Source organism: Cylas formicarius, unplaced genomic scaffold, assembly GCF_029955315.1.
Source record: "Cylas formicarius isolate icCylForm1 unplaced genomic scaffold, icCylForm1.1 PGA_scaffold_5__7_contigs__length_24384050, whole genome shotgun sequence".
Lineage (NCBI taxonomy): Eukaryota > Metazoa > Arthropoda > Insecta > Coleoptera > Brentidae > Cylas > Cylas formicarius.
The window spans coordinates 24,220,514-24,243,753 of record NW_026844341.1 but is presented as its reverse complement, the minus strand read 5'-3'; the positions used below and the strand labels follow the sequence as shown (position 1 = coordinate 24,243,753).

The 23,240-nt window shown below is 39.8% G+C and overlaps 3 protein-coding genes across 4 annotated transcripts; 2 read left to right on the top strand and 1 right to left on the bottom strand.

Annotated features, from left to right (window-relative positions):
* The first annotated feature begins 262 nt into the window (after positions 1-262).
* On the top strand, positions 263-11,741 carry LOC132702048 (tudor domain-containing protein 7). Of its 2 annotated transcripts, XM_060670457.1 has the most exons (10): positions 263-442; positions 503-694; positions 1,121-1,591; positions 1,840-2,114; positions 2,169-2,667; positions 3,529-3,618; positions 3,680-4,006; positions 8,317-8,995; positions 9,981-10,062; positions 10,403-10,542. In XM_060670457.1, the coding sequence occupies exons 2-9, from the start codon at positions 515-517 to the stop codon at positions 10,049-10,051; spliced, it is 2,592 nt and encodes an 863-aa protein (XP_060526440.1). In that variant the 5' UTR covers positions 263-442; positions 503-514; the 3' UTR covers positions 10,052-10,062; positions 10,403-10,542. The 2 variants fall into 2 exon arrangements, with proteins under 2 accessions (XP_060526440.1, XP_060526439.1); XM_060670456.1 differs by lacking the exon at positions 9,981-10,062 and having other exon boundaries at positions 10,403-11,741.
* Positions 11,742-12,442: 701 nt separating this feature from the next.
* On the bottom strand, positions 12,443-17,373 carry LOC132702049 (chromatin assembly factor 1 subunit B). Its single transcript, XM_060670458.1, has 6 exons — positions 16,830-17,373; positions 16,408-16,770; positions 16,047-16,357; positions 15,025-15,344; positions 14,624-14,790; positions 12,443-13,356 (listed from the first exon to the last, which is right to left on the bottom strand). The coding sequence occupies exons 1-6, from the start codon at positions 16,950-16,952 to the stop codon at positions 12,613-12,615; spliced, it is 2,028 nt and encodes a 675-aa protein (XP_060526441.1). The 5' UTR covers positions 16,953-17,373; the 3' UTR covers positions 12,443-12,612.
* A 128-nt stretch (positions 17,374-17,501) lies between these two features.
* LOC132702050 (programmed cell death protein 4) lies at positions 17,502-22,692 on the top strand. Its single transcript, XM_060670459.1, has 7 exons — positions 17,502-17,655; positions 18,182-18,343; positions 18,594-18,760; positions 19,408-19,630; positions 19,696-19,978; positions 20,745-21,243; positions 22,312-22,692. The coding sequence occupies exons 2-7, from the start codon at positions 18,293-18,295 to the stop codon at positions 22,460-22,462; spliced, it is 1,374 nt and encodes a 457-aa protein (XP_060526442.1). The 5' UTR covers positions 17,502-17,655; positions 18,182-18,292; the 3' UTR covers positions 22,463-22,692.
* The last annotated feature ends 548 nt before the right edge of the window (positions 22,693-23,240 follow it).

Here is a 23,240-nt window from a genome sequence, read left to right as displayed (position 1 = left end):
TTCTTCTTCTTCGACACTTACCAAAAATAAAATGGGCAAGATGGTCAAAATTGCCTTTTTCGTTGATGCATCGTGGAAAACAAATCCGCATGACTTCAAAAAAGTGATTGAATAATATTTTGTTTTACAAATTATGGAAATAGTTTTAAACTTGAGATAAAGCTATATCCGAAAACAATGACAATGACACTCGTACACTCACTGTTCCAATGGAATTTGCTATAAGTAAAATTGACTGACCAATATCCAATATTCTGTGAGCATGTTGTAAATATGGCGAAAGTTATGGGACATTTAAAGTAATCACATTTTCAAAAGCGTTTTTGGAGTTTAAAAAAATCGTATGGAAAAATAATGAAGTATTAAACTACATACTTCATATCGGCTAAGTCACAATACACAATTAACGTTTGGAATCAATATTTCTTTCGTAAAAAAATAGGTAAATGGTTGTTGGGATTAATTTCGCTCTCTTCCGACCCAAACTGCGTCGTTATTTTAGGAAAAATTAAAAATGACTGAGGAAGACGTGAAGAAAGCCATCAGAAGTTTACTGACTTCCACTCCCAATGTTTTGAATGTAAGAACAGTCCAAAAAGATTACAAAGAGTTAATGGGCACTGATGTACCATACCAACAGTTTGGTTACAATTCCCTTGAACAGTTTCTAAAATGTATACCAGATGTGTGTTTGGTAAGTAGGATAGGGAACCCAATTCGCAGTACAGATATACCTAGTTCATGTATAGTTAAGGAAAATCAAAGCCTGACAATTTATTATTCGGTAGGTAAGAGCCTCTCTTTTGCCACCCTCATAATAAAAAATTAACGGGAAACGTTTTTAATGAAATTGCTTATGTTTTTTTTGTCCGGTTCAGATTCTCATTTTCTAGTAATTTCCAGTCTGCAGTCACAGTCGCATCTTGTGTCTTTGGTGCTCGGGAGTTCCCCATCTTGTTATGTTCGTCTTGCATCTTGGAACCCCAACACTTGTTCTATTTAGGGTCCTCCATACAGAATAAATAAATGAAAATATTGAACATGCTTTGAATTTCAGTCAGTACAGAATCTCTACGATGAAAAAATTGCTTAAAAATTCTGTCTTGGTTATTCTGCACAGGTACAAGGCGGAGGTCAGTGGGCGACTGTCATACCTATTGTGAATGAGAAAGTAGCCCATATAAATAACATGGTGATGAAACAAAGGAATAATTCCAGGAAGTCAGCAGGGACGCGTAGACCCAAACAAGCCAATTTCCAACACAAACAACCCATGAATTTTTCTCCTCATACCACTGACTCTTCTAAAGGCAGCAATCTCATTTTTCATAACACTCAAGCTAATCCTTATCAAGCGCCACCATCAAAGCAAGTGGACAACCCACATTCTGAGGTTCCCCAAAAATCGGTTAAGAATACTCCTCCTTTGATATCTAAAAATCCATTTGACAATTCCCAGCTTCCAGTGGAAACCAGAGTGGACGGAGGGTCCATTGCGGAGGTCAAGGCTGACGTAAGACATTCACTCTTGAATGGCCTTCCCACCAAAAGAAAACAACATTTGCTGAATTTGAATCCTTTGCCCAAGCAGGTAATTCACATTTTAGAAATATTTGATTTTTTGATTGCGGTAAAACTGACCCCGTATTCATAGTAGTAAAAATGCGGGATTTTCACCGGGTTTAATAATTAGAATAAATAATATATTTTGTGAAAATTTATGAGAATACTTTGTGTTGGCAATATAGTTTATATTTCATATTGTATACAAATGGTATTTGTAATTCTGTTTAGAAGGCAACAATTATAAATTATGTATTAATTGATTTTTTTTACCAGGCGGAAACTGTTCATAATCAATATCGCTCGTCTACCTCAGCCGCACATAGCCCTCCATTTGACAACGCGCCGGTACTTGAAAATGAGAACGATTATTTCTTTACCAGCAAAAATCTCGACATCTTCAAACCCTATCTTAACTCGGCGGCGAAATTGCAGGAGGCCACCGAAGAGGTCGCTGTTTGCGTACCACAACGCGTTCAGAATAATCTCAAAACACTGATAAGTCGCTTTAACGAGGGTATTTGGTGCAGCCAGTTGCCCGAAGAGTACAGGTCAGCACAAATTAATGTCGTTGTGTGCGCGCTTCTGACCGTTATTTTTCGCAGAAAGGCGTTCCGAAGGGATCTTGTTTATTACGACTATGGTTTCACGAGCCTGATCGAGATGTGTATCGCGCTGAACGACATTTTCCATTACGTCCGTCCCGGTCAAGACGATTTTAAACTGTACGACCGCAACAACCCGTTGCCCGATAATATAGAACGCAACTTTACCATGGCCAGTTACCAATTGGACCCGAAGGGAGGCGCGCAGACCAGCGGCAAGCCCTTGCCGAGTCTCGTGTGGTCCGATTTCGCGAGGCGTCTGCCCGCCGACATCGTATCGTTGGGAGAGGAGATTCCCAAACAATTTTTGCCGACGGAGACCAAGGTGGGCGACGTGTTCGATGTGGTGGTCCTCGAGGTGTACGACCCGTCAAAATTCTGGTTCTACCTCGGCAAATCGGACAAGAAAGCCCCCCTCGACCTGCTGATGGATGACATGCAAGAGTTTTATAAGGGCGAGAATATAAGTCAGTATTGCGTGCCACCCGCGCTTGTCCAGGTACTTATTTCTCATTTTACAAGCAACCAAGACAAAACGAGAACTCTAGAATTTTGTAATTTGTTTAATGGAAAACATCCAGAAAGACCCGTCGTGCCCGAGATTATTTTATTAGGTGTTAAAAATGCCCACTGCTCGACAATATGCTAATTACTGAGGATATTTTCATTGCGTTATTTCGTATCTAATCCTGAATTTTGAATCGTCTAAATTTTAGTTTAGTTTTTCCATATACACTTTTGATTTTAAATACCTCAGGGAAAATAGTCCGGTAGAGTAATATCTGCAGATCTTGCGAGCCATTCTATTGATCCTGTTCCACCAATCCACTGTCCGGAAAACACCATATTTAAATATTCACGCACTTGTCGAGCAAAATGGGGGGAGCACCATCCCATTCAAACCAAATCTATCTATCTAGCATTTCATGCTGATTTGGATTTGGGAAAAAAGCTGCGAGAATAGAAATTAAGTTATTTTGAAGACATCGCGGGCTCCGGTAAGAGTTTGATGGAAGAAATAAGGTCCAATAGTTAATAGTAATAAATAATAATAATTATTATTATCTTTAAACTCTAATAAAATGTTTAATCTTGTTTCCATGAGTTTTTGTACGAACTGGCCAGGCTAGTAGTGCGCATACTCAACTTCACGAGCCACCGTCCCTCGGACGAGAGATGGCACCTACGAAGACCAATAACATCGATGAAAACTATCTGGCTAAAATATTTTGGCCCAACCAGATTTTTCACATTCGTGCTGAAAATTTTCGCGGCGGGTTGTTGACATAAAAAAGGATTTCTTAAAAATTTGTCATCTAATGTAATGATCGTGGGCTTTACCGATAGCGAAATCTTTCAGGAAGGTCTGTACTGTGTCCAGCGCATCCTTGGTGAATACCACAGGGCCAAAATAGTGCGCGTGCCGCCCCATGCGCAGGACCAAGTCCGGGTAAGGCGTCGACATTTCTAAACCCTGTCGGCATGTCAGTTAACCGGTCACCCCTGTGCAGCTCCTCTACATAGACTACGGCACGGTGGCTTCGGAGTCGGTAACGGGCATGTGCTTCCTGCACCGTCGGTTCGCCAACCTTCCCGCGCAGGCCATCAGGTGTCGCCTCGCTAACGTCAAACCGGTGAATGTCGGGCCGTGGCCCCGACCAGTGAGCGACTACGTGCGCGACGTGCTCAACGGGAGCAACACCAAGCTGAAGGTCACGTTCATCGACTGGCACGACGAGTACGTTTGCGGCTTTCTCGCCGACGTCACCAACACGGACCGGATCGTCTACGTCAACGAGCTACTCGTGCGAAAGGGTCACGCCAAATGGGAGACGGAGGTAAATGCGGGGGCCGCGCTGACCGCCGATCAGGCGAGAAAAGCGCTCGCGCTTTGGAAGTTTACGTTGCGTAAACAGAGGGCGCTCTTTCAACAGCGTTAGGGTTGTGTTAGTTGTTTTTCTCACGTTGGATTTTGTGTTCGTCTTTTGCGAAGAGCGAAAGCGTTGGTGGTGAATGATGGCTGCCATTCACATTTCTGGCCTAAAGATGAAAAAACAAATATTTATTATCGAAATTGGTTTTATTGTTTTCCAAAATGTTGTCCATGAAGATTAATGCACCTGAAAACGTTGGAACCAATGTTTGAAGCAGTTTTACCACTAGGAGTTAGTTAGATTTAAATCAAGCGTTTTGAACGCATCAACCGCTTCTTCGGGCGTAGGAAATCGTTGACTACGTAACCTTTTTTTTAATGTGCGAAAATAAAAAAAAGTCATTAGGTGCCAAATCAGGGCTGTACGGCCGATGTTTCGTGCGGCTGAGTGGCCTGTAATACCAAAGAAATAGGCAACCATTTGCTTTGATGTGCTTCTTCCACAAACAACTTTTGTTGGATTTTGGTCGTCTTGGAAAATTCCCACGGTCGATTGCTGTTATGCAGAAATCCATGATTCGTCACCTGTGCAAATGTTATAGACCGCTTTTGAATCAGCACCTTGATATTGTTTCAAAACTCCTTTTTTGAGCGTTTGTCAAATTATGCGGAAACTCAAAGCGAACAAATCTTGATGCTTCGATCTCACGATATGTCATCTGACGATCTTGCTTTATCGGTTCACGCAGAGCATCGATGTTTTGTGGCGCAGCGGATTCTGGACGACCCACACGAAATTTATCATGGAGCGAACGTCGACCATGATTGAATTCATTATACCAATATTTCACGGTACTGTAGGATGGTGCTCTATCGCCATATAAAGAACTAAGTTCATTGATGAATTCTTTTCCTGATATCCACATCGAAAGTTATGAAAAATAATGGTTCGAAAATGTTCACTGGTTAATGAAAAAAAAATGTTTGTAGATCAAAATGTTCTAAGAACATTTATGTTAAAAAATATTAAATTTTTTAATGGAAATGTCAGATTGCATTTAAAACTACTTGGTATTGTCAAGGCCAGAAATGTAAGTAGCAGCCCTCGTAGAATAGGTACCTCGTTTAAAACCTCCTGGATGTAAAAATTCGGTAGTTAGTCAGATGCGTCCTTATTATGCGGGTCAAAAGTATGAGTACTGCAGTTACTGTTACGACAATAAGTTCTTTGAACTTTTCTCTGAAGGAAATGTTCTGATTGCCTTGTTGTCTCTGCAACATGTAAGATACCTTGTTCAATTTACTCACAACATAACTAACGTGGAATTTCCAAGTTGATTGTTGATTGATGATTGATGTTTATCTTTTTGTTCCAACTACTTGGCTGTTGTTCGTCTTCAATAATACTATATTTCTTTTGTTATTATGAACACCTTGATTTTTGTGGTCTAAAAACTTCACCATTAATTAATTATTTTTGAAATCTACAACAATAAGTAATACTAAACACAAATATTCCACGGCAGAAGAAAATAAATGCATCCGTCGATCAAAATATCGCTTGGTTTTGTTTACATACTTACGAAATGATTCGTGGGAATACAAACCGCCAAGTTTATTACAAACTTCACACCGTTGCGAAATTTTTTATTATTGTCCTCAAACACTCACTTTTAAAAACTCACTCTTCTCAGAAAAACAAAGCAAACTTTGACATAGTACAAAACGCACGCAAAATGAAGGTTAAACAGCTCCGCTACAATGGCGTAAGCTCTGTTCATTCATTCATTTGTTACTAACCATATTGCTAACGTGATAAAAAGATTTACTTGTAATTTTATGGATTTTGCTTAATGCACGACCTTTTGTTCATCTACATCGAGTAAATTTATAATTTGTCTCTACTTTTTATACCTAAAAATCTTATTAATCCTTTGAAAACTGCAACCATGTTCAGAACTGGCAACATTGTCTCAGTCCGTCACAATATTGTCGTGACGTTAAAATTTAACAATCTCATCTACCTATATCCATATCGGATTTTCTCCTTATTTCTATGCTTGGTAATGTAAAATATTTTAGTTTATACTTACCTGTGAAAACTGACGCATAAACATAACCAGTTATTCCACACACTAAATTCGAATTTTAAATGTCCCAAAGTATCTTGGTCTAATAAAAGTTTGGATATTAAATCGGTGAATATTTCTCTAACGCCTTCTCTGTTATCGTCAAACTAAAATTGCAAATGAAAATGATGACTTTCTTGTAATTTCAAAAGCATTTATTACTAATTTAATGAATTTAACGTATTTATTATTATATTAGTAATATATTATATTAATTTGTTTCTCCCACATAATAAAAGAAAAACAAAAATACATCTTAAGGCTTGCGTGATAGGAACGTGCCTGACAAACAAATTTTGCGAAACGTTTCAACGTACAATTGGAAATACTGAACTCTTAAATGTATGATATAAACAGCCAAATTCCATAACTAAGTAAAAATATTAATTTATCGTTTCATTTGACATATTTATTATGGTTTGTTACTATGATGGCATATGTTAGCATGGTAGATTTCTCCGAAATATATACCGTTTTTATAACATTTTATCTATCTGCCGAGGTAGGCCTGCAGTTAGACCTTCATAACCGGATTATGTCGTAAAAACAGTATATAATTGGGAGAACTCTACTAATAGGAACCTTGTACCAGACACCTTATTTTTTTTAAAAAGGGATTTTGTTTTCATGCCAGTCTTGAGTATAATATTTAATTATTATAAAATTATTTCACTGCGGAAAATTTGTAATAATTTTGTTTGTCTCGCATTTAATGTGATGATAGGAATTGTATTTTTTTTTTATTGAAAACAAATAAATGATAATAATTTCATATTGGATTAATAACCAAGTGTGACATTCCGGCTCTAGTTTAGTTTATAAGATAAATTGAATATAGAGGTCGTACAATTTCTTTTTATGCCTGTTACGAAAGTACTCATAATAGTCAAGCAATTTATCTAGCGGCCACATTGTTCCAAAAATTCCGATTTTCCAATGTCGGATTGTCGATGCTGCTTCTCATTTTATCAATGGCGCCTATAAATTCGAGCCTACCAATCAATGAATGAATTAATTTATTCATTGGATTGAATTTACAGTTTACAGTTATTGTGGGTTGTTGCTTATAAATTTCTATAGACTCTCGGATATTGAATAAAATTTTATTTCTGGTTTCGTGATTGTCTTCGACAATTGCTGATGATTTTATTTGTCTTAGTCTTAGTCGACCTATTGTCAGCACTATTGGTTCTCTAGCATATTCTCTAGCAAAATATCTAACTTCCTTATCAAAACCCTTTACAGGGAAAACTGACAGTTTCATACTTAATTCCTTTCACTTCATTGAACAAATAAAAAGCATTACAATAGATGCACATAAGATATTCTGGTTAGTTTCGACGTAGAATCCTTCTTACTAAAGTTCCTATTCCTGAAACTCTCACCATCATTTCAGATATATTAAAATCCGAGAATCTGGAACCAAACCAAAAATGCTTATCGGGAACATATTTTTCTTATAACGGTCAAATTTTTGAACATACGTCGGGAACAGCTATGGGTTCTCCACTATCACTTTGCCTTTGCCTTTGAGAAGAAAGTTCTCGACACCTTCCACCTAAAACCAAAAATATGGAAACGCTAGCCGAGTCATTGAACACAGAATTAAAACACCTTACCTCTGCTCTTCTATCTAGTAATTTCCACATTAACCGCAACTCAGGTCTTTGTCTGTCACCAATATGTGAATCAGTCATCCGAGACGGTGTTTATGGCCCATATTTAGCTCCGCCCCCTCAAACAATATAAAAGCAGGTACAGAGTAAAATACGAGCCAGTGTCAGTCAAGCTCTGAAGAAGCCAACAGGATGATCGGCAAAAGGTTAGCTACTTCGATTCAACAAGAACCGACGCAAGAGGAATCTAGAAGTTTTATAAAAAGTATTACAGTAGCCATGGAAGTTTCTGTGAAAAATTCTTCTTGTAAATAGCACTGGCGAATGTAATACCAATACACATAAATTACATAATATCAAAAAAATTATTATCTTTTCAGTTTGTCGCTCGCCTTCCCGACTATTCTCAGATATCCCGGAGAGGACCCATTAACCAGGGGTTTATCCTTCGTTTGTTCGAATTTTCTGTGAACGCGTATTCCCGTATTCCAATCCGACGGTAACGACGGTGTTTTTTCTGTTCTTTCCAGGCTCAAGAAAGCCCGTTCATGTTGCCCAACTACAAGTGCAAGGTGAACCGCCTGCACCTGTTCCCGTCGTTCCTCGAATTGGAATACGGACTCGCTCCCAACGCGTCCGAAATGTACATGCTCGAAGAGATGCTGGTGCCGATCAACTTTTGCATACCTCAGTACTTCGAGCTCGTCGACACTTTGGACGACGACGAGGCGATCGAGGCTCGGGAGAACTCGTTCGCGGACACGATCAAGACCCACCGTAAAACGTTACCGTACGGTTGTAAGGAAAGTAGGGCCGCGTTAGGGTGTCCCGACTTCGACTTCGACGTCTTCGACGAACTCAAAGAGGACATCGTCGCGTTCATCGAAGGACTGAGTTCCGAAGAACGTTCAAAGTTTCGAAACGTCGAGTGCTGCAACGAATGGTATGAATGCGTGGAGGAGGCGGTAGTAGACGAGGCCGCAGGGGAGATAGTGAGGCAAGACGTGGATCTGTCCGAGAATATATTGAAGCAACTTGAGACGTACGAATTGCCGGCCGATTTGGTGTTCGACGAGCAAAAAGTGTCTTATATGGCGGACCCGGTGGCCGTCAGACAGACCGAGATCGACGATTTGGAAAGGGAATTGTCCATGCTGCTGGACGACGATTTCGTGGAGCGGCGAAAAGACGACGAAGAGAAAGTTCCAGGTAAGTTTGGTTTTATTGGGATCAGTGGCAAAGATTTAACGCACATGTATAGCTACTAGAGATAAAGACGTCCAGCCTATGTCGATAATACAGGAACCTATGAAGCAACAGTATAGTAGTGCTGCATTATGAGCAATTTTTTTTTAAACTGCGGAGCTCATTCGTTAAAAACGAGATTTTCAAAAAGTTTCGAATTGTTACTACATAAATTCCTGTATTATCAGAGTAGACAGGGGCCTCTGTATCGTTAGTAGGTTTATGGGAGTATTTTCTCAACATATGCCTTCGAGTTAAGCGTATGAAAATCGCTCTATACAAAGAAAATAGTGCCAAGTAGTGTGGCCTTACTAGGTGAAATGCGTGAAAAATTGATATCGATGGCTACTATAATGAATATTTTGGCCATGTTTCCCTTGAATGTGATGAAAATTCAATCGCACGATGTATATGATTTATTACCTCAATGGAAAATAATAAATTTCACTTCTCCACTTGTACCTTAAAAGTCCGCAATAGTTTCGAATTTCATTAAAAATAAGAATACTTTTAAAAATTTATATTTTTCCCCATAATCCGCTTACATAAAAAAAAATAGTATCCAATAGTTATATAGGTTATAGAAATGTATTGAAGAATAACTTTAAAATTAGTAATTCAGAAACTTCATATGGTACTGACCTAATTGAACGTACTGTCCTGGGCGACCCTGTAAGGGCAACAAGGTTTTTTGAAATTTGAAAAAAAATGTTCAGTAAATCTGCCAAGAGAAAATGTTGAACATTATTTTCGAGTTTCTGAAATGACCACCAGTCGTCGAGAGCTACGAGTGATGCTCTTTCTGACATAATGGAAAAAAAATAAATGCATCGATATGACTTTTTTATGTCATTGTATATATGTTTTTGCAGAAACGGAGTTTTAAAATTGAAGATAACAATTACGTCCCCTCGTGGTCATTTAATAATATTTGTTTTCAAATTTCTAGGATCCTCTATTTCCCTAATAGCGTACCTCGTTGCCTTTATTTGGACACCCCGTATAACGTATCCGCGATAAAATGATATGGGGTGAGTGTATTTTGTGTGTCGTTCGACCTAATAGTCGTCTAGGTTTGCCCATTGTTACTAATTAATGCAATTATTCAATTAGACAAAACAATTAGCAGGTACCAGATAGATAAACTATGCAAGGTAGGTTTCCCAACGGATGGCGTACCAAAGAGTAGTAATGAATAATTAAATCGATATTAAACAATTAATAACGAGAAACAACTGTGCAACTTGTTAATACCATAGACCGATTTTTATCGGAATTCGATCTAACAAAATATCGATTCAGTATCGGGTCGGCTTGGAAATTGACGCGTTAAATTAAGAGACGTCGTTTCCATCACACCCTGTATTTTAGAGATTGCCGCCCGATCGAACCCGTTCAATAACGCCGAGGCCGGCTCTTATCGAACGCCCGACCTTTCACTCTCACTCGACGAGCATCGCGTCAGCTCCGACGACGATGCGGAGGAGGCGGAGTCTCGAGGCACACGCATGCAGAGGTGCTTAAACAACATCAAAAGCGTCGAACCGCAGGAGGTCGGCGTAGATGCCGAAACGCCCATGGAAAAGACGAGGGCGGAGTTCGTGTCGTCCCTGAACGCGAACAACCCTTTCCGAGCATACTTGGAGGGGGAATTGGGGCGTGGCGACCATCATATAGCGAGCGCAGGCAACTCGATTGTGGCTCCGTCGACGTTGTCTGGGAGTGCTCGGTCGGTAATGCTGTCGGCGACCAGCGAACCGTTCGTGCCTAGAGCGGCCGCTACCACATCTACCCAAACCTCGGAAGACAACGCGATGCAAACGTTTCAGCCGTTTACCCCGCTCGTTGTTGACCCTCGTTGGCCTTACGATAGTCAGCCGATGTACTCGCAGTGGTCGGAACCCGCCAATTTTCAGATGCGAGCGAGACCGCCTCCCGGCTTCGACGTGGTGAGATCGCAGTTTCCCGATCCGAGGGTGTGCCATACCAATTACGATACGCAGTACGTGACCAATATGAACTTTGCATTCGGGATGATGAACCAAGCCGCCCAGTTTCGGCGGTACCCGGACTTTTACGACAGGAACAACCCCGGACCCGGTCGACCTTGGTGACGGTTTTTGCGCGTAAGCGACGTGAAGTTTTTTTTCTATTGCGGTTTCTGGCCAAATTGGCGATTGCGTTCTCGATTTCTTGTTACTTTTGAGTTGTACCGACTAGCAGTTATTGAGCGTCGAATAAATAGTTTTGTTTCTTTTTTTGTACAGTAGAGCCTTTTAAGAGTTCCGGGAGGTAGGACGTTTGAATCGCCGGTTACTACGCTGTCACTTCACCTATTAATAGTTTAACGGGTAAAGAATTTTTAGTTATCCAGTCGATATGATAATAATAAAAGTAAATGGAAAATCAACCACCTTTCATGCAACTAGAGATGTGAGCCTATGGACAGATATTTCGTATTAAGTTCATGTTTTGACAACAGAAATTTGTACAGCTTTCATGGTTCAAGAAGAATAGGAGATCGTACTATAATTGTTTAACTTTTTACATCTTTCTTTCAACATTTCTTATTCTTGTGCCTCACTTACTTTCTCAATTTCAATGTTAAAGCTCGACCTCCCCACTCAAATTACCGTTTTTATATGTATTGGTTTCAATAAAGGCATGATTATTATTAACTCATTACTGGCTGTTGACGCAGTAATATGCCATTTTTTGTCTGAAATCATTTTGTTTTATTGTTCGTTTAAGCCATATACTACTATCTATGTCGATAATACAGGAACTTATGAAGTAATTATGAAAAAAAATCCATTCAGCATGTGCATGCGCCAGATTTAAAATTTCGTTTTTAACCAATGACCTTGCGGCAATCAACGGTCAACATGGCCGCTGACAGATTGTCAAAAGCTTTGGATGCGGCATTTTTACCGAAGTATATTATCGAAATGGCGCAAAGTGCAGTTTTGAAAGAAAAAAGTAAATTAATTAAGCTGCTTTATAACGATGACGATTTTGAATGCAATGAGTTATATGCTTATATTATCTGAGGATAAAAATGATTCAGGCATTCCAATTAATATTAAAAAGGTTTTTACCCATGGTAAATGGTTTTGAGACCAGCGATTCCCGATGGTACAGAGTTTGAGAACGAAGAAAATCATTCAACTACGCATTGGTCTAGAAATGATGGTGATACTCACAAAATTGGACCAATAATGTTTCATTGGATGAGACAATGATACCCCACAGATGCCGTTTGAGTTTGCAAGTCTACAAGAGCCCAGGAAAGAATGGTATACTGGTCAGAATGTTATGCGAATCTAAAAGTGGGTAGGTAACTAACTTTATATTCTACAATGTTATGGATGTACTGGACTCATAAAAAGGAAACTTTTAAGCTATTGTGGATACAGGGTTAATTTTATCACTTCAGGTTCTTCTTTATTCTATGGTCAACAATAAAACAACGCCGAAAAACTTAATCAAAAATATATATTTCATCGTAACCACCACAAAAAACGACAAAAAAAGCCACGTAATTCTTGCTCACTAATATTTACACGCCCATCTTGGCAATCTTACACGACGCGCTTAGGACTGGCCAACGTGATCAGGGGTATCCTTCTCGGCGTTTTCGCCGTCGCCGCTTCAGAACTGTCGTCGCGACGGACGATTCGACTCTCTTCTTCCGCCGACCGCGAGTCTTCGAGTTGCAAACAAAAATCTTCGGTCCGGTCGTCATCGTCTCTCGTTGGTCCGCTCTTCTCCGTCGGTACTACGACTTCCTTCGCTGCTTCGGCCCACGCCTCTTGCGCCTGATTCTCTTCCAACGTCAAATCTATTAGCGGCCCTTCGCCGTCCGTTTTCGTTTTGCGCTTTTCACCGCTTCGCAGGAAATTGTGCAAAGTGTTCTTCTTGTTGGTGTCCTTTGCTTCGAGCTTTTTCCTAACCGGAGTCTTGGGTTCGTCCCTTTTTTGCTCTGGCGGGGCATCCTTTGGCTTTCGCCTCACTGCGATGGGTTTAGCGTCACTGTGCGCCCCCGTCGACGGGTCACTTTTGAATTTCGGCAACCGGCAAAAGAATTCCTTGATGTCGTTCGAGGCCCTGTTGAAATCTTCCGCTTGGTCGTCTTCCAGTTTGGGTTTTTTCGTTGCGGGCTCTTCCACTGGTGTCGCGGTCCGAGGCGTCGGCTGAGTTTTCGTTTTGAGTGACATTTTGCTTTCCACTTCTCCGATCTTTATCGGCACTATTCTCCTGGGCTGTTTCTTTTCAATCCTCGTAGGGGTCTCTGCATTTGGCTCGTTCGTTGTTGACGTTACAACCTGCGTTAAAATTAAAAGACTTAGACTTCAAGACTTAGTTATCATAACCCAGTCAAAATAGACAAAAATAAGTCAAAACTTAGGCAAGATTCGCATAGAGCTGAAAATTGGCAGAGACGTTAAATATACCATTATACATGAAATATCGATTCAACTTGTGCAAAACATTTAGGTTTTTTGGAGCTCCATTTCTTTGTAAACACTTCTGAATTGAATCATTACGTTTTTCGAACTTTTTAAATACTGCTGTTTTACCCCTTTTATTAAAAAAATGCTTCTGCAGTATCGCAACCAGTAATTGACCATAGCGAATCCGAGAAAATGAGAATGAGAGAAAATTTATAGGAACAGAGCATGTCAAGGAAATTATTTTATTGGGTGATGATAATGCCCACTATCTTGACAATATGCAAATTACTTAGAATATTATCATTGCCGAATCTCATATTTAATTCAAAATTGTAAACCATCTAAATTTCGTGGTTTTTCCATATACACTTTTGATTTTAAGTATTTCCAGATAAAAAAATCCAGTGGGGTTTTATCTAGAGATCCCGTTCTACCAATCCATTGCCCGGGAAATACCATATTTAAATATTCACGCAAAAGGGGCGGAGCACCTCCTGTTAAAACTAAATCTTCAATCCGGAATATCAGGCTGATTTGGGAAAGAAACTGCGAGAGTAAGAATTAAGGTCATTTTGAGGGAAATAAGATTTTGATTGAAGAAATAAGGTGCAAGAGTGTTATTCACTTTTTGTGGATGTTCTCTCATCCATCAGGGATAATTTGTTTTGCAATCCTTAAAATTTTGTTTATTTACCGTACCATTTAACGTGGCTTCATAATTAACAGAATCTCATCAAGAAAAAATGGATCTGAGTTGCGCATATCCATTATAGTTTCACAAAACTGTAGTCTGAGATTAAGATCATCTTCGTTCAGCTCCTTTAGCAATGTAATCTTATGAGGATGATACTTTTATTCTTTTGATACCTGTAATATTGTTCGTTGGTTACCATCATTGTTTGAAGCAATTAAAAAAAAAATTGTTCCATATTTTAGCCGTTCACTGTACAACTTTGCTCTGTACCCAAAAAAATACCCACATTTTTCCAGACCCATGGTTATTATGTAATATATTTTGGATTTTCGATGCAAGGGAATTTTCAAAAGACTTAATACTTTTTGATGCTGGTCATACGGGCTTTATGCGCTCAGTCAAGGTCTCTATATCTAGTAGCTATACGAATACCGATATACTAGCCTCTTTATTTGAAACCCTATCCTTTTTCGAAGTGTTCTGCGCCCATTGGACTAAGAAACTCGGAGCCTTTTTCGATTCCTCTTTGTTTGTGGTATCGACATTTTCATCCTTGCACGAACTCACTTCCAGAAGGTACTCTTCGACATCGCTGCCCGCTCTCCTATTTACTGCGAAAGTATTTAAGTTTGTGTTTATAGATTCCCCAAACTAACATGGGTATAAGTTGTATTTAATGGGCCCTTCACAAATATAAAAGGAAACAATAACGCCATGGCCTGAAGAAGCAGAATTGGTAAAGGTCATGTGTGCAAAATAAAGCTTCCCACCGCGGCGTTAGGAATTCTTATCACAGGCTTAAGGATGACCTTCATAGCCCTTAAGCGACTATTTACTTAACTTACCAAACGCAACGCCCAATTCTCCTACGTCGAAAGTAATCACTGAACAAAATCCGTCAGTTGACGACCCTATCAGCAGCAAACCGTCTTGTGACCACGTCAAGTCGGTTAATCTGGTGTAGTGGATGTCTTGGAATCGGGCAAACGGAAAGATTTGCTGGGTATCGTAGAGAATGATGTCGTGGTCGGTGCCAACCGCGAAAACCATCCTGTAGGGCAGTTTGATGAACGGATCCGGCCCGTCGTCGCGGAGCTCGAAGAGAAGGGGGCAACAGCGCACGACGGTGCTACTTTGTTTCGTCAGCGGTAAGATGGCGGCCGGGCTAAAGCGAGTTAATTGCTCAGAACATTTCCTTCTTAGTTCCGTGAGTGAACTTTTTATCTTAAAACACTGTGTCGGTGTAAAAACTTTGAATAAAGAATCAGTTAGTTGTTGATAACAGAGGTTTAAAATTTTATGTGTTCACTAAACATGGGTAGAGACCGAACTTGTTTTCTGCTGGCTTTGAAACAGCGATATGAAAACAATTTCAATCTCGTAACGTAAGTAAAATTGGAACTGTGCTGCCATCTTTTGATTAGTGAATAAATTAAATACGAATTCTTCGAGCAATCGTGAAATCTACTCTGTAAGCCGGGGGCTATTCAATTTACATATTTACACTACTGTCACTGATCCCAGTTTGTACGTATCAGGAACCTGGTATAAAATAGTATAAAATCCTTGTTGTGTCTTACGTAGAACTCTTCTGAGAAGCATAAAAACTATAAATTGTGAAGTTAAAATGTCAAAAATCCCAAGACATTTGAAATTCATTGGTCAATATATCACATTAAATATATAAAAGTCCTCGACATTGTGATTAATATGATTTATTAAATTAGTTGTTTTAGTGGGAAACATGTAGCTGCTTCAATTGTGAGAAAAATTTAGATATATAAAAAGATTAGGAGTTCCACCAGTGGAATCTGTGGAATGGGGACTCGGGTGACTTGTGAGTATAGCAATAAACACAAACACTTACCAACCCCAATTATCCAAAGTGAAGATCAAGGTAGCGTTAAGAGGCTTACACCCATCGGCTTCTATATACCCCGATGGGACAATTAGTAATGATCCATCAGGGGTAAACTGCAACCTCCTAAAGAAGGATTTGAATGTGTCGTCATGAAAAAATTTAACCTCTTTGTTATACAGCACATGATTTTCTGGAACGGACAGCTTTCCTTTATTTATTCTGGCTTTTATTTGTTTGCCTGTTGTGTCAAATACTCTGCAAATTTTGTCTGTGCTTATTGACGCGATCAGTTGATTTTTAGGGTCCCAGCAGACACCCTGTGATAATGGTATATTGGTCTCTGTTGGTTAATTAACGTTAAATTTACCTGGACAAACCCTTTATGGTCAGTGAGAATATGGTCTAATTTACCCTTAGTAATGTCCCAAAGAATGGCGGTATTATCTATTGATCCAGATATTAGTTTTGAATCTCCGATAGACCAGCACAAATCATACACATCCTCTTTGTGACCTCGCAGCACTTTGTACACTCCCCACATTTCTTTGTCTCCATTCTCAGTATCACATTTTTGTTGCCAAACGATAATGTTAGCATCGTCATCAGCGGACGCTAAGTATTGGCCCCCATTTGACCACCTGACGCAGTTTACAGCTTTCTGGTGCCTTGTTAAATCAGAGAAAACTTCTTGTTTAACTGACCCGTTATCAGTCAAATTCAGATCCCACAACTAAAATAATTTCGACTTCTTTAATAAAACCAAACGAGAATAAACTATATTCAACTTACAACAACATGACAATCACCTCCTCCCGTGGCTAACCTGTAAATGGAGTCGGATTTGGGATAAATGTCTACGCTCAGTACCGGTTCTCTGTTATGCCACGAAATTTCGGGGATCGTGCATTTCATTTTAACTGCTTTTGGTATATTCGTTATTTTTCCTCTAAAGCCAAACAAAATAGCTTAATGAAAACAAAATCAACTTGACACTTTCATTTGGGACATAATTGCACTTGCCGCCAAAATCAAAAAGCGGCGTCCGTTCTTCTTTTCCAATTTCTTCTTCTTTCTTCAATTGGATTGGGCGAGTGTGTTAGGATTATTTAACAAACAACGACATAAATCAGACCGATTACAAAACAAAACTCCTTATAGGATAGAAAGGAAACTCTGATGTTTAGCGGTCGTTGCGTTTGTAAACTGCTGGTTGCCGGAAGTAATGGATTTAAATTGCACCGTTTCTAATAAAACAAATTTTTTGATTCTCACGCAATTCTAAATTTTGATGGATCAAGACTTGAAATAACAAAACATGACCTCTAAGGAAAAGGAAGTCGGTAATGGGCGAAGTATTGCTCATAACTCTGTAAGACGTATTGAGAAGACGAATATTCTGTGCCTCCGGATGTTTTTTATTTATTGCTCCGTCTCTGTCGCGCAGGTGTGAACTAAAAAGAGGTCAACAACACCGAGCGGACAGAAAGAACCAAATGTCGAAATTGAAATCGTATGGCGGCGTGAGCGTGGAATTGTTGCGTAAATAGAGCATTTTTCGGAAATTTTGAGCGATTCTCTTGTTTTTCATTGAAATTTGACCCACACGGACTTAGAGGTAAGTCTGTTGCGCTTAATGCAAAATTGAACGCATTGCTGAGGGATTTACTTGACTCAACAGCTGTATTTGTTATTGTTTATGTCGGCATCGGGGTATGGCATGGTTCTAGAACGTCCGTTTCATAATATTGACATTTCGATGAAGCGTATCAAATTTATATTAGGGTTTTACGGCAAAAATTGAAAGAAAGAACTGTTGAAAACATATTTTTGGTGCATTGCGTTTGGTCACGTAGGCTAGGCCGCGACGTTGCAAAAAAATCAAGCGGTACAGAGAGGGAACTTAAAAAAAAAACGGGTAGTTATTAGAAATAGGAGCGGCGGTATTTATTTTGCAATTTTTACGATATTATTCGTTTTTTTTTATCTCGTATTATTTACGCTTAATTTCCGTAATAATAGAGGCGACTTATCGTTTTCATTTTAACTGTCAAGGCCGACTATAAATATTTGCTTCGCAGATATAGATAAAATTCAATAATTATAGGTATAGCTGAAGTAAAATTAAGTATTGTTTTTTCTAGCTATAGACAGTTGACCACCCAAAAACTAGCCTTGCGTTCAGTTCGCAGCGCCCGGCCTGTCTTCTCTATTTTCCTTCCCTTTGCCTCCTTTAGACGCACCACTCGTCCTAGATGGCACACGACAGAGGAGACATTGCTGTCGATAACATCGACGCTGAGGAGGTTTGTATTCAGCACATACAGGGTCATTCACATAGTTTGGCAGAGAACTTTAAAAAAAGTTATTCAAGTACCGCTAATATAACATTAAAGATTATGGTTCGCTGAACATGGTGGGATAAAATAAAAAAAAACTAAATAAATAAAAGAACAATTTAATAATATTAAGTTAATATTCTCTAGATTTTTCTAAGTTGTTTTAATAAAGTTATCAATATTTTGCCCCCATCGTTTACCAAAAAAAATACATCAGGTGGACATCGAAAAGGCGGTGGAGCGCGAAATGGAAATGGCGGCCAAGGAGAATGCTACCAGTTCATCGGTGGAGGCGGCGACCAAGCGTAAACCGCGCAAGATGCACAGGCAGAATAGTAAAGAGGCGGGAGCGCCGAACGCGGGCGGCTTCGTCCATAAAGCGAGGTAAAAGTTCTTTTTGGAATTTTTCGTCGCTTCTGCGTACGTGGCTTTCAAAATGGCCTAGTACCATTTTTTTGTGAAATGAAGGAATGTGCAAATACCTTTGCAAAATAATAAAGGTGAAACATCGGCCGGTTTCGCTGGTAAAGGGTGATCATCAAAAGATTTGAAATCCTTGAAGTTTGAAGAGCTCACATCTTCTGTAACACGTATACAGATTATTCTTCTACAGGTGTTACACACGACTATTCAATTTTCAGATACATCAGTTTGCCATTCCACAAAATGTCTCCAAAAGGGACTTATTCTTTTAATTAAGTTTTATCACATTTACTACACTCTTCAACATTGCCCACAATCATTGTTTCTTTACTAACGCCGTTTTTTGCTTCTTTGAACTTGCTAAGGAGTTATACAATAAAAATCATGTTTCAAAGCACTACAGAAATATCACAAAGGCTTTCAAAAGGTGGGGTAGTAAATTTGGTTTAATTCGTGAGCTGGAAATGTCTTCGTCTGTCGCCGTGCCGTATTTGGTTTAGCATTTTTAGGCATTTTCTTATCCATTTCGTTTATCCAAAAAAAAAAGTTGTATTTGAACGCGTCAATCTTTCAATCTGAGACTAGCGACTCATCCCAAAATTCCGCAGGTCTTGGAAAAATAGTCGTCGCTCGCGTAACGGTTACGGCCGTGGCCTGCCGAAAAAAGGCGGTGCCGGCGGCAAGGGCGTGTGGGGCGTGCCCGGATCCGAGCTGCTCGAGGCCTACGAGGATGTCAACGATCCCAACTTCGACGCCGAGAACCTGAGCAACGGCGACATTGAGCTCAAGGCGGTCGTGCCCGAGGAAACCAACGAAGAGATCAGAAATAAGGTTCGTTTTCGTCTCCCACAGTCTCGACGTCACTCACCGTGCCCCTTCTTTGTTTTCGTTGGCAGTGCGTGCCCATCATTCTTGAGTACTTCGAGAGCAACGACGCTCACGAGGCCGCTCTCTCGGTCCAGGAGATGATACCGATTAATAGGCGCGACGTCTTCGTCGAGCAGGCGATCCAGACCGCCATGGACCACAAACCGTCCCACCGCGAACTGACGTCGGTGCTTATTTCGGACCTTTACGGTTACGTCGTCACAGAGTTCGATATTGTCAAGGCGTTCGAGAACCTACTCTCGAACATCAACGATTTGATTTTGGATATACCGGACGCGCCCGTCATTTTGGGTGAGTGCAACTAGCGTGACGTCAAAACCACGCCTCCTTCAGTAGGTGAGATGAGAAACACTATTTACAAATAATTTGGATTCCTCCTGCGTCGAACTTGCTGACGTTTCGCCAATCATCCTTCTGGCTTCTTCAGAGCTTAACTGAAACTGGCTCGAATTCTACTCTCTGCCCTGCCTATATACTGTCTGAAGGGGGCGGAGCTAAAGGAGGGCTATGAACATAATCTTGGATTACTGATTCCCATATTGGTGTAAGGTAAAGCCGGAGTGGCGAATAGAAATGTATAAGCAAGAAACGTCCTTACTTATCACTAATATGGGAATCATACCCGCTACTTCTTGGTCAGGAACTTTCAGTGGGATTAAGCGATTTTTTTCGTTGTGTTAAAAAACCTGTGCGGCTTCCCAAATTTTAAATCAAGGCACTGGATACGGTCTGTAGCGCCATCTGAAATATACTGACAATTAAAACATAAAATTTAACTTATGGTAGACAAAGTCAATTTGGAGTTTTTTGCAAAAGTTGTTGTTCCGAAGTGCCGCGTTTCGCTGTTTTTCCAATAAGACAAGCGGTTTTCTGAAAAAAAGAAAAAAAAATTAACTCGAAAAATAAAAACAACAAGCAAGCAAGCACAAAATTGCTTAGCGTGTAATTAATAATATTTTAACTTTAAGCTGGAAATAGTGTTCAAAACTATTAAATCCATCAGTCAAAATCATTTTATTATTTCCATAAAATCGTGATCATCATTCATAATTCTCAGGTAATTTCATCGCCCGTGCCATAGCCGACGACTGTATCCCGCCGCGTTTCATCGTCGCAACCAAGGAGAAGAGCGACGACCCCAAGTTTCAGGAAGCGCTGATCCGCGCGGATACGCTCCTCTCCATGAAACACGGCCTCGTGCGTCTCGACAACGTGTGGGGTATCGGCGGACCCCTTCGACCCGTCCACGCCCTCATCCGGCAGATGACGCTGCTGCTGCAGGAGTTCGTGTCGGCCGGCGACGTCGAGGAGGCGGCCCGTTGCCTCGCCGCGCTAGAAGTGCCCCACTTTCATCACGAGCTCGTCTACGAGGCGATAGTGATGGCGCTCGAGGCCAACAACCAGGCCACCGAGCTGGCGATTTGCAAACTGCTCAAGGCGTTCGATACCGCCATCCTGATCACCACCGATCAGATGGAGCGCGGGTTTTTCCGGGTATTCGACGATCTACCGGACATTTCGATGGACGTGCCACTTGCCTACGTCATTTTGGACAGGTCAGCCTTCCGTGGGGAGTTTATTGATTTTTTTTTTATTTAAAAGTTGGGCTATAAGTAATTTTTTGTGGAAAACTGCGGAAAACCAACTTTTTTTTTTCGTTATCTCGTGCTAAGGAACATTATATTCAAAAGAGAACACGTTCTAAACGCACACGAATACCGTTGCCACACTTATATTTTACTAAGGGGCACTCCTAAATTTTCACCTACTTAAATTGTCATCCATTTTTTACAGTTACCTGAAAGGTAACATTGGTAGCCACTATTTATTCTAACCTTAGAATACCATTGTTAGAACAGGCTTTCTGTATTTTTTATTAATTATTTTCGCCACTTCATATAAGTTTCTGATTATTAAAATTTACTTAGAACTAAAGTCCGGCCAATTCAACTTGTTCCAAAGTAAAGTTTGGAGGAATCGAATCAAAAGCGAGTTTAAAATTAACGAAAGCTACAAAAACCTTTTTTTTTGGTCAAAGAGCCTTTTTAACAAAATTTGCGTAAATAGTTTTACGTTGCAATAAGCGCGATAGATCAGGAATTTGACCCCAAGTGAGCACAGATAGAATCTGTTTTTTAAAGAACAAATTGTTTATATTTATTTCTCAATTTTTGTGTTGAAATAAAGTAATCAACTACGAGAAGAGAAATTCCCATTACTAGACAACTATTTCTATTATGAAATTTGGGGTATACCAGGACAAAAAAAAATAGTAGTAAGAAATTTCGTTTTTTAACCTTGTAAATTATATCACAGAAATTAAAAATTCTTTCCCCATTGGTAACTAAAAGTGGTTATCGTCGAGCCTTACGGGTTAGTAAAATTTCCTCAAAAGGTGATTTCAAAGTTAAAAACCACAATATATATTTTTAATCGTTTCTGCGACATTAGTAATAAATAGTGATATTTGTCTTTCCCTGCATCCTCTCGAGAGCTTAAAAGATCAAACGCCTACACAAGCTAAAACGCTGCTCATGTATAGCTATTTAATTGAAAATATTACCTGATTATAAATTGCCCAAAACAAATGAACAAGCTTACGTTTATTTTTGTCGTTCGCACAGGTTCATAGATTTGTGCCGCGACGAGGGTTTCCTGACCAGCAACGTAGTAAAAAGGTGGCCGTCACGGGGCCGCAAGCGGTTCGTCTCTGAGGGCGACCACTTCATCTCGAAAGGCGGGGCGGACAAAAATGCCAAGGTGCGCGAGTACTGAGGGTGACGACCACGAAATCGAGAGGGTGGAGACGTTCGGGGGGGTCCGCATTAGTGCCGCGGTTTCTCTCAAATAGTTCTTGGTTAGTTTTCTATGCATTTTCCAGATATAACGACCACGCCCTTTCCGCATCGAAGTGGGCGGCTTTAGTTTCCGGTATATCAACCCCTGTGTTGATTTATTTCTTTTTGTACATGTTTAAATTGGTAAATAAATATTATTAAGAGTTATGGTCGGGTTTGTGTGTGGCGGATGCGCTCTTCCCTTCATTCAGAAAATAGGATATGCAAAAAGAATTGTTAAATGTGTTTGGAAAGGGTTCTTACATTGAAAAAAGGAAATTTTCAATTTTTTCCCTTTTGAAAGAAAAGGATATTGGTTAAGCTTACATAATTGGGCAAGTTTAAGCCAAGTGCTCTTGCAACACCACTACAATGAGTTGGTGAAACAATAATAATACAAAGCAATACTTTATGTCATCACAAAAAGGATAATAAATGAAAAAAAAACACGTAGGTGAGCCTAACCTTTAGATCGAAGTAGTACAAAATGGCCCAGTAACCAAAATAACAAACTTTAAGCTATCGGACATCAAACACACTCTAGCTGGTGGATATCCATTGAACTCTACCTATGTAACTCTTTTGGATATCACTTCATAAATTCTTTTGAAATCCAAAAATACTCTTTTAAGAAATATTCAAATATTACAATTTTTGAACAATACTAGTAATAATTAGTGTGTACTTACTACAAGTCATGTACAATAAATTGGCTC

Coding starts and splice junctions, on each gene's coding strand:
- LOC132702048 (XM_060670456.1), top strand. CDS start 515: ATGACTGAGGAAGACGTGAAGAAAGCCATCAGAAGTTTACTGACTTCC. Junction 2,668..3,528: donor TGCCACCCGCGCTTGTCCAG/GTACTTATTTCT, acceptor GAAATCTTTCAG/GAAGGTCTGTACTGTGTCCA. Junction 3,619..3,679: donor ATGCGCAGGACCAAGTCCGG/GTAAGGCGTCGA, acceptor ACCCCTGTGCAG/CTCCTCTACATAGACTACGG.
- LOC132702049 (XM_060670458.1), bottom strand. CDS start 16,952: ATGAAATGCACGATCCCCGAAATTTCGTGGCATAACAGAGAACCGGTA. Junction 16,358..16,407: donor ACCATAAAGGGTTTGTCCAG/GTAAATTTAACG, acceptor CCATTATCACAG/GGTGTCTGCTGGGACCCTAA. Junction 15,345..16,046: donor ACTTTGGATAATTGGGGTTG/GTAAGTGTTTGT, acceptor AACTCGCTTTAG/CCCGGCCGCCATCTTACCGC.
- LOC132702050 (XM_060670459.1), top strand. CDS start 18,293: ATGGCACACGACAGAGGAGACATTGCTGTCGATAACATCGACGCTGAG. Junction 18,344..18,593: donor ATAACATCGACGCTGAGGAG/GTTTGTATTCAG, acceptor AAAATACATCAG/GTGGACATCGAAAAGGCGGT. Junction 21,244..22,311: donor GCCTACGTCATTTTGGACAG/GTCAGCCTTCCG, acceptor TCGTTCGCACAG/GTTCATAGATTTGTGCCGCG.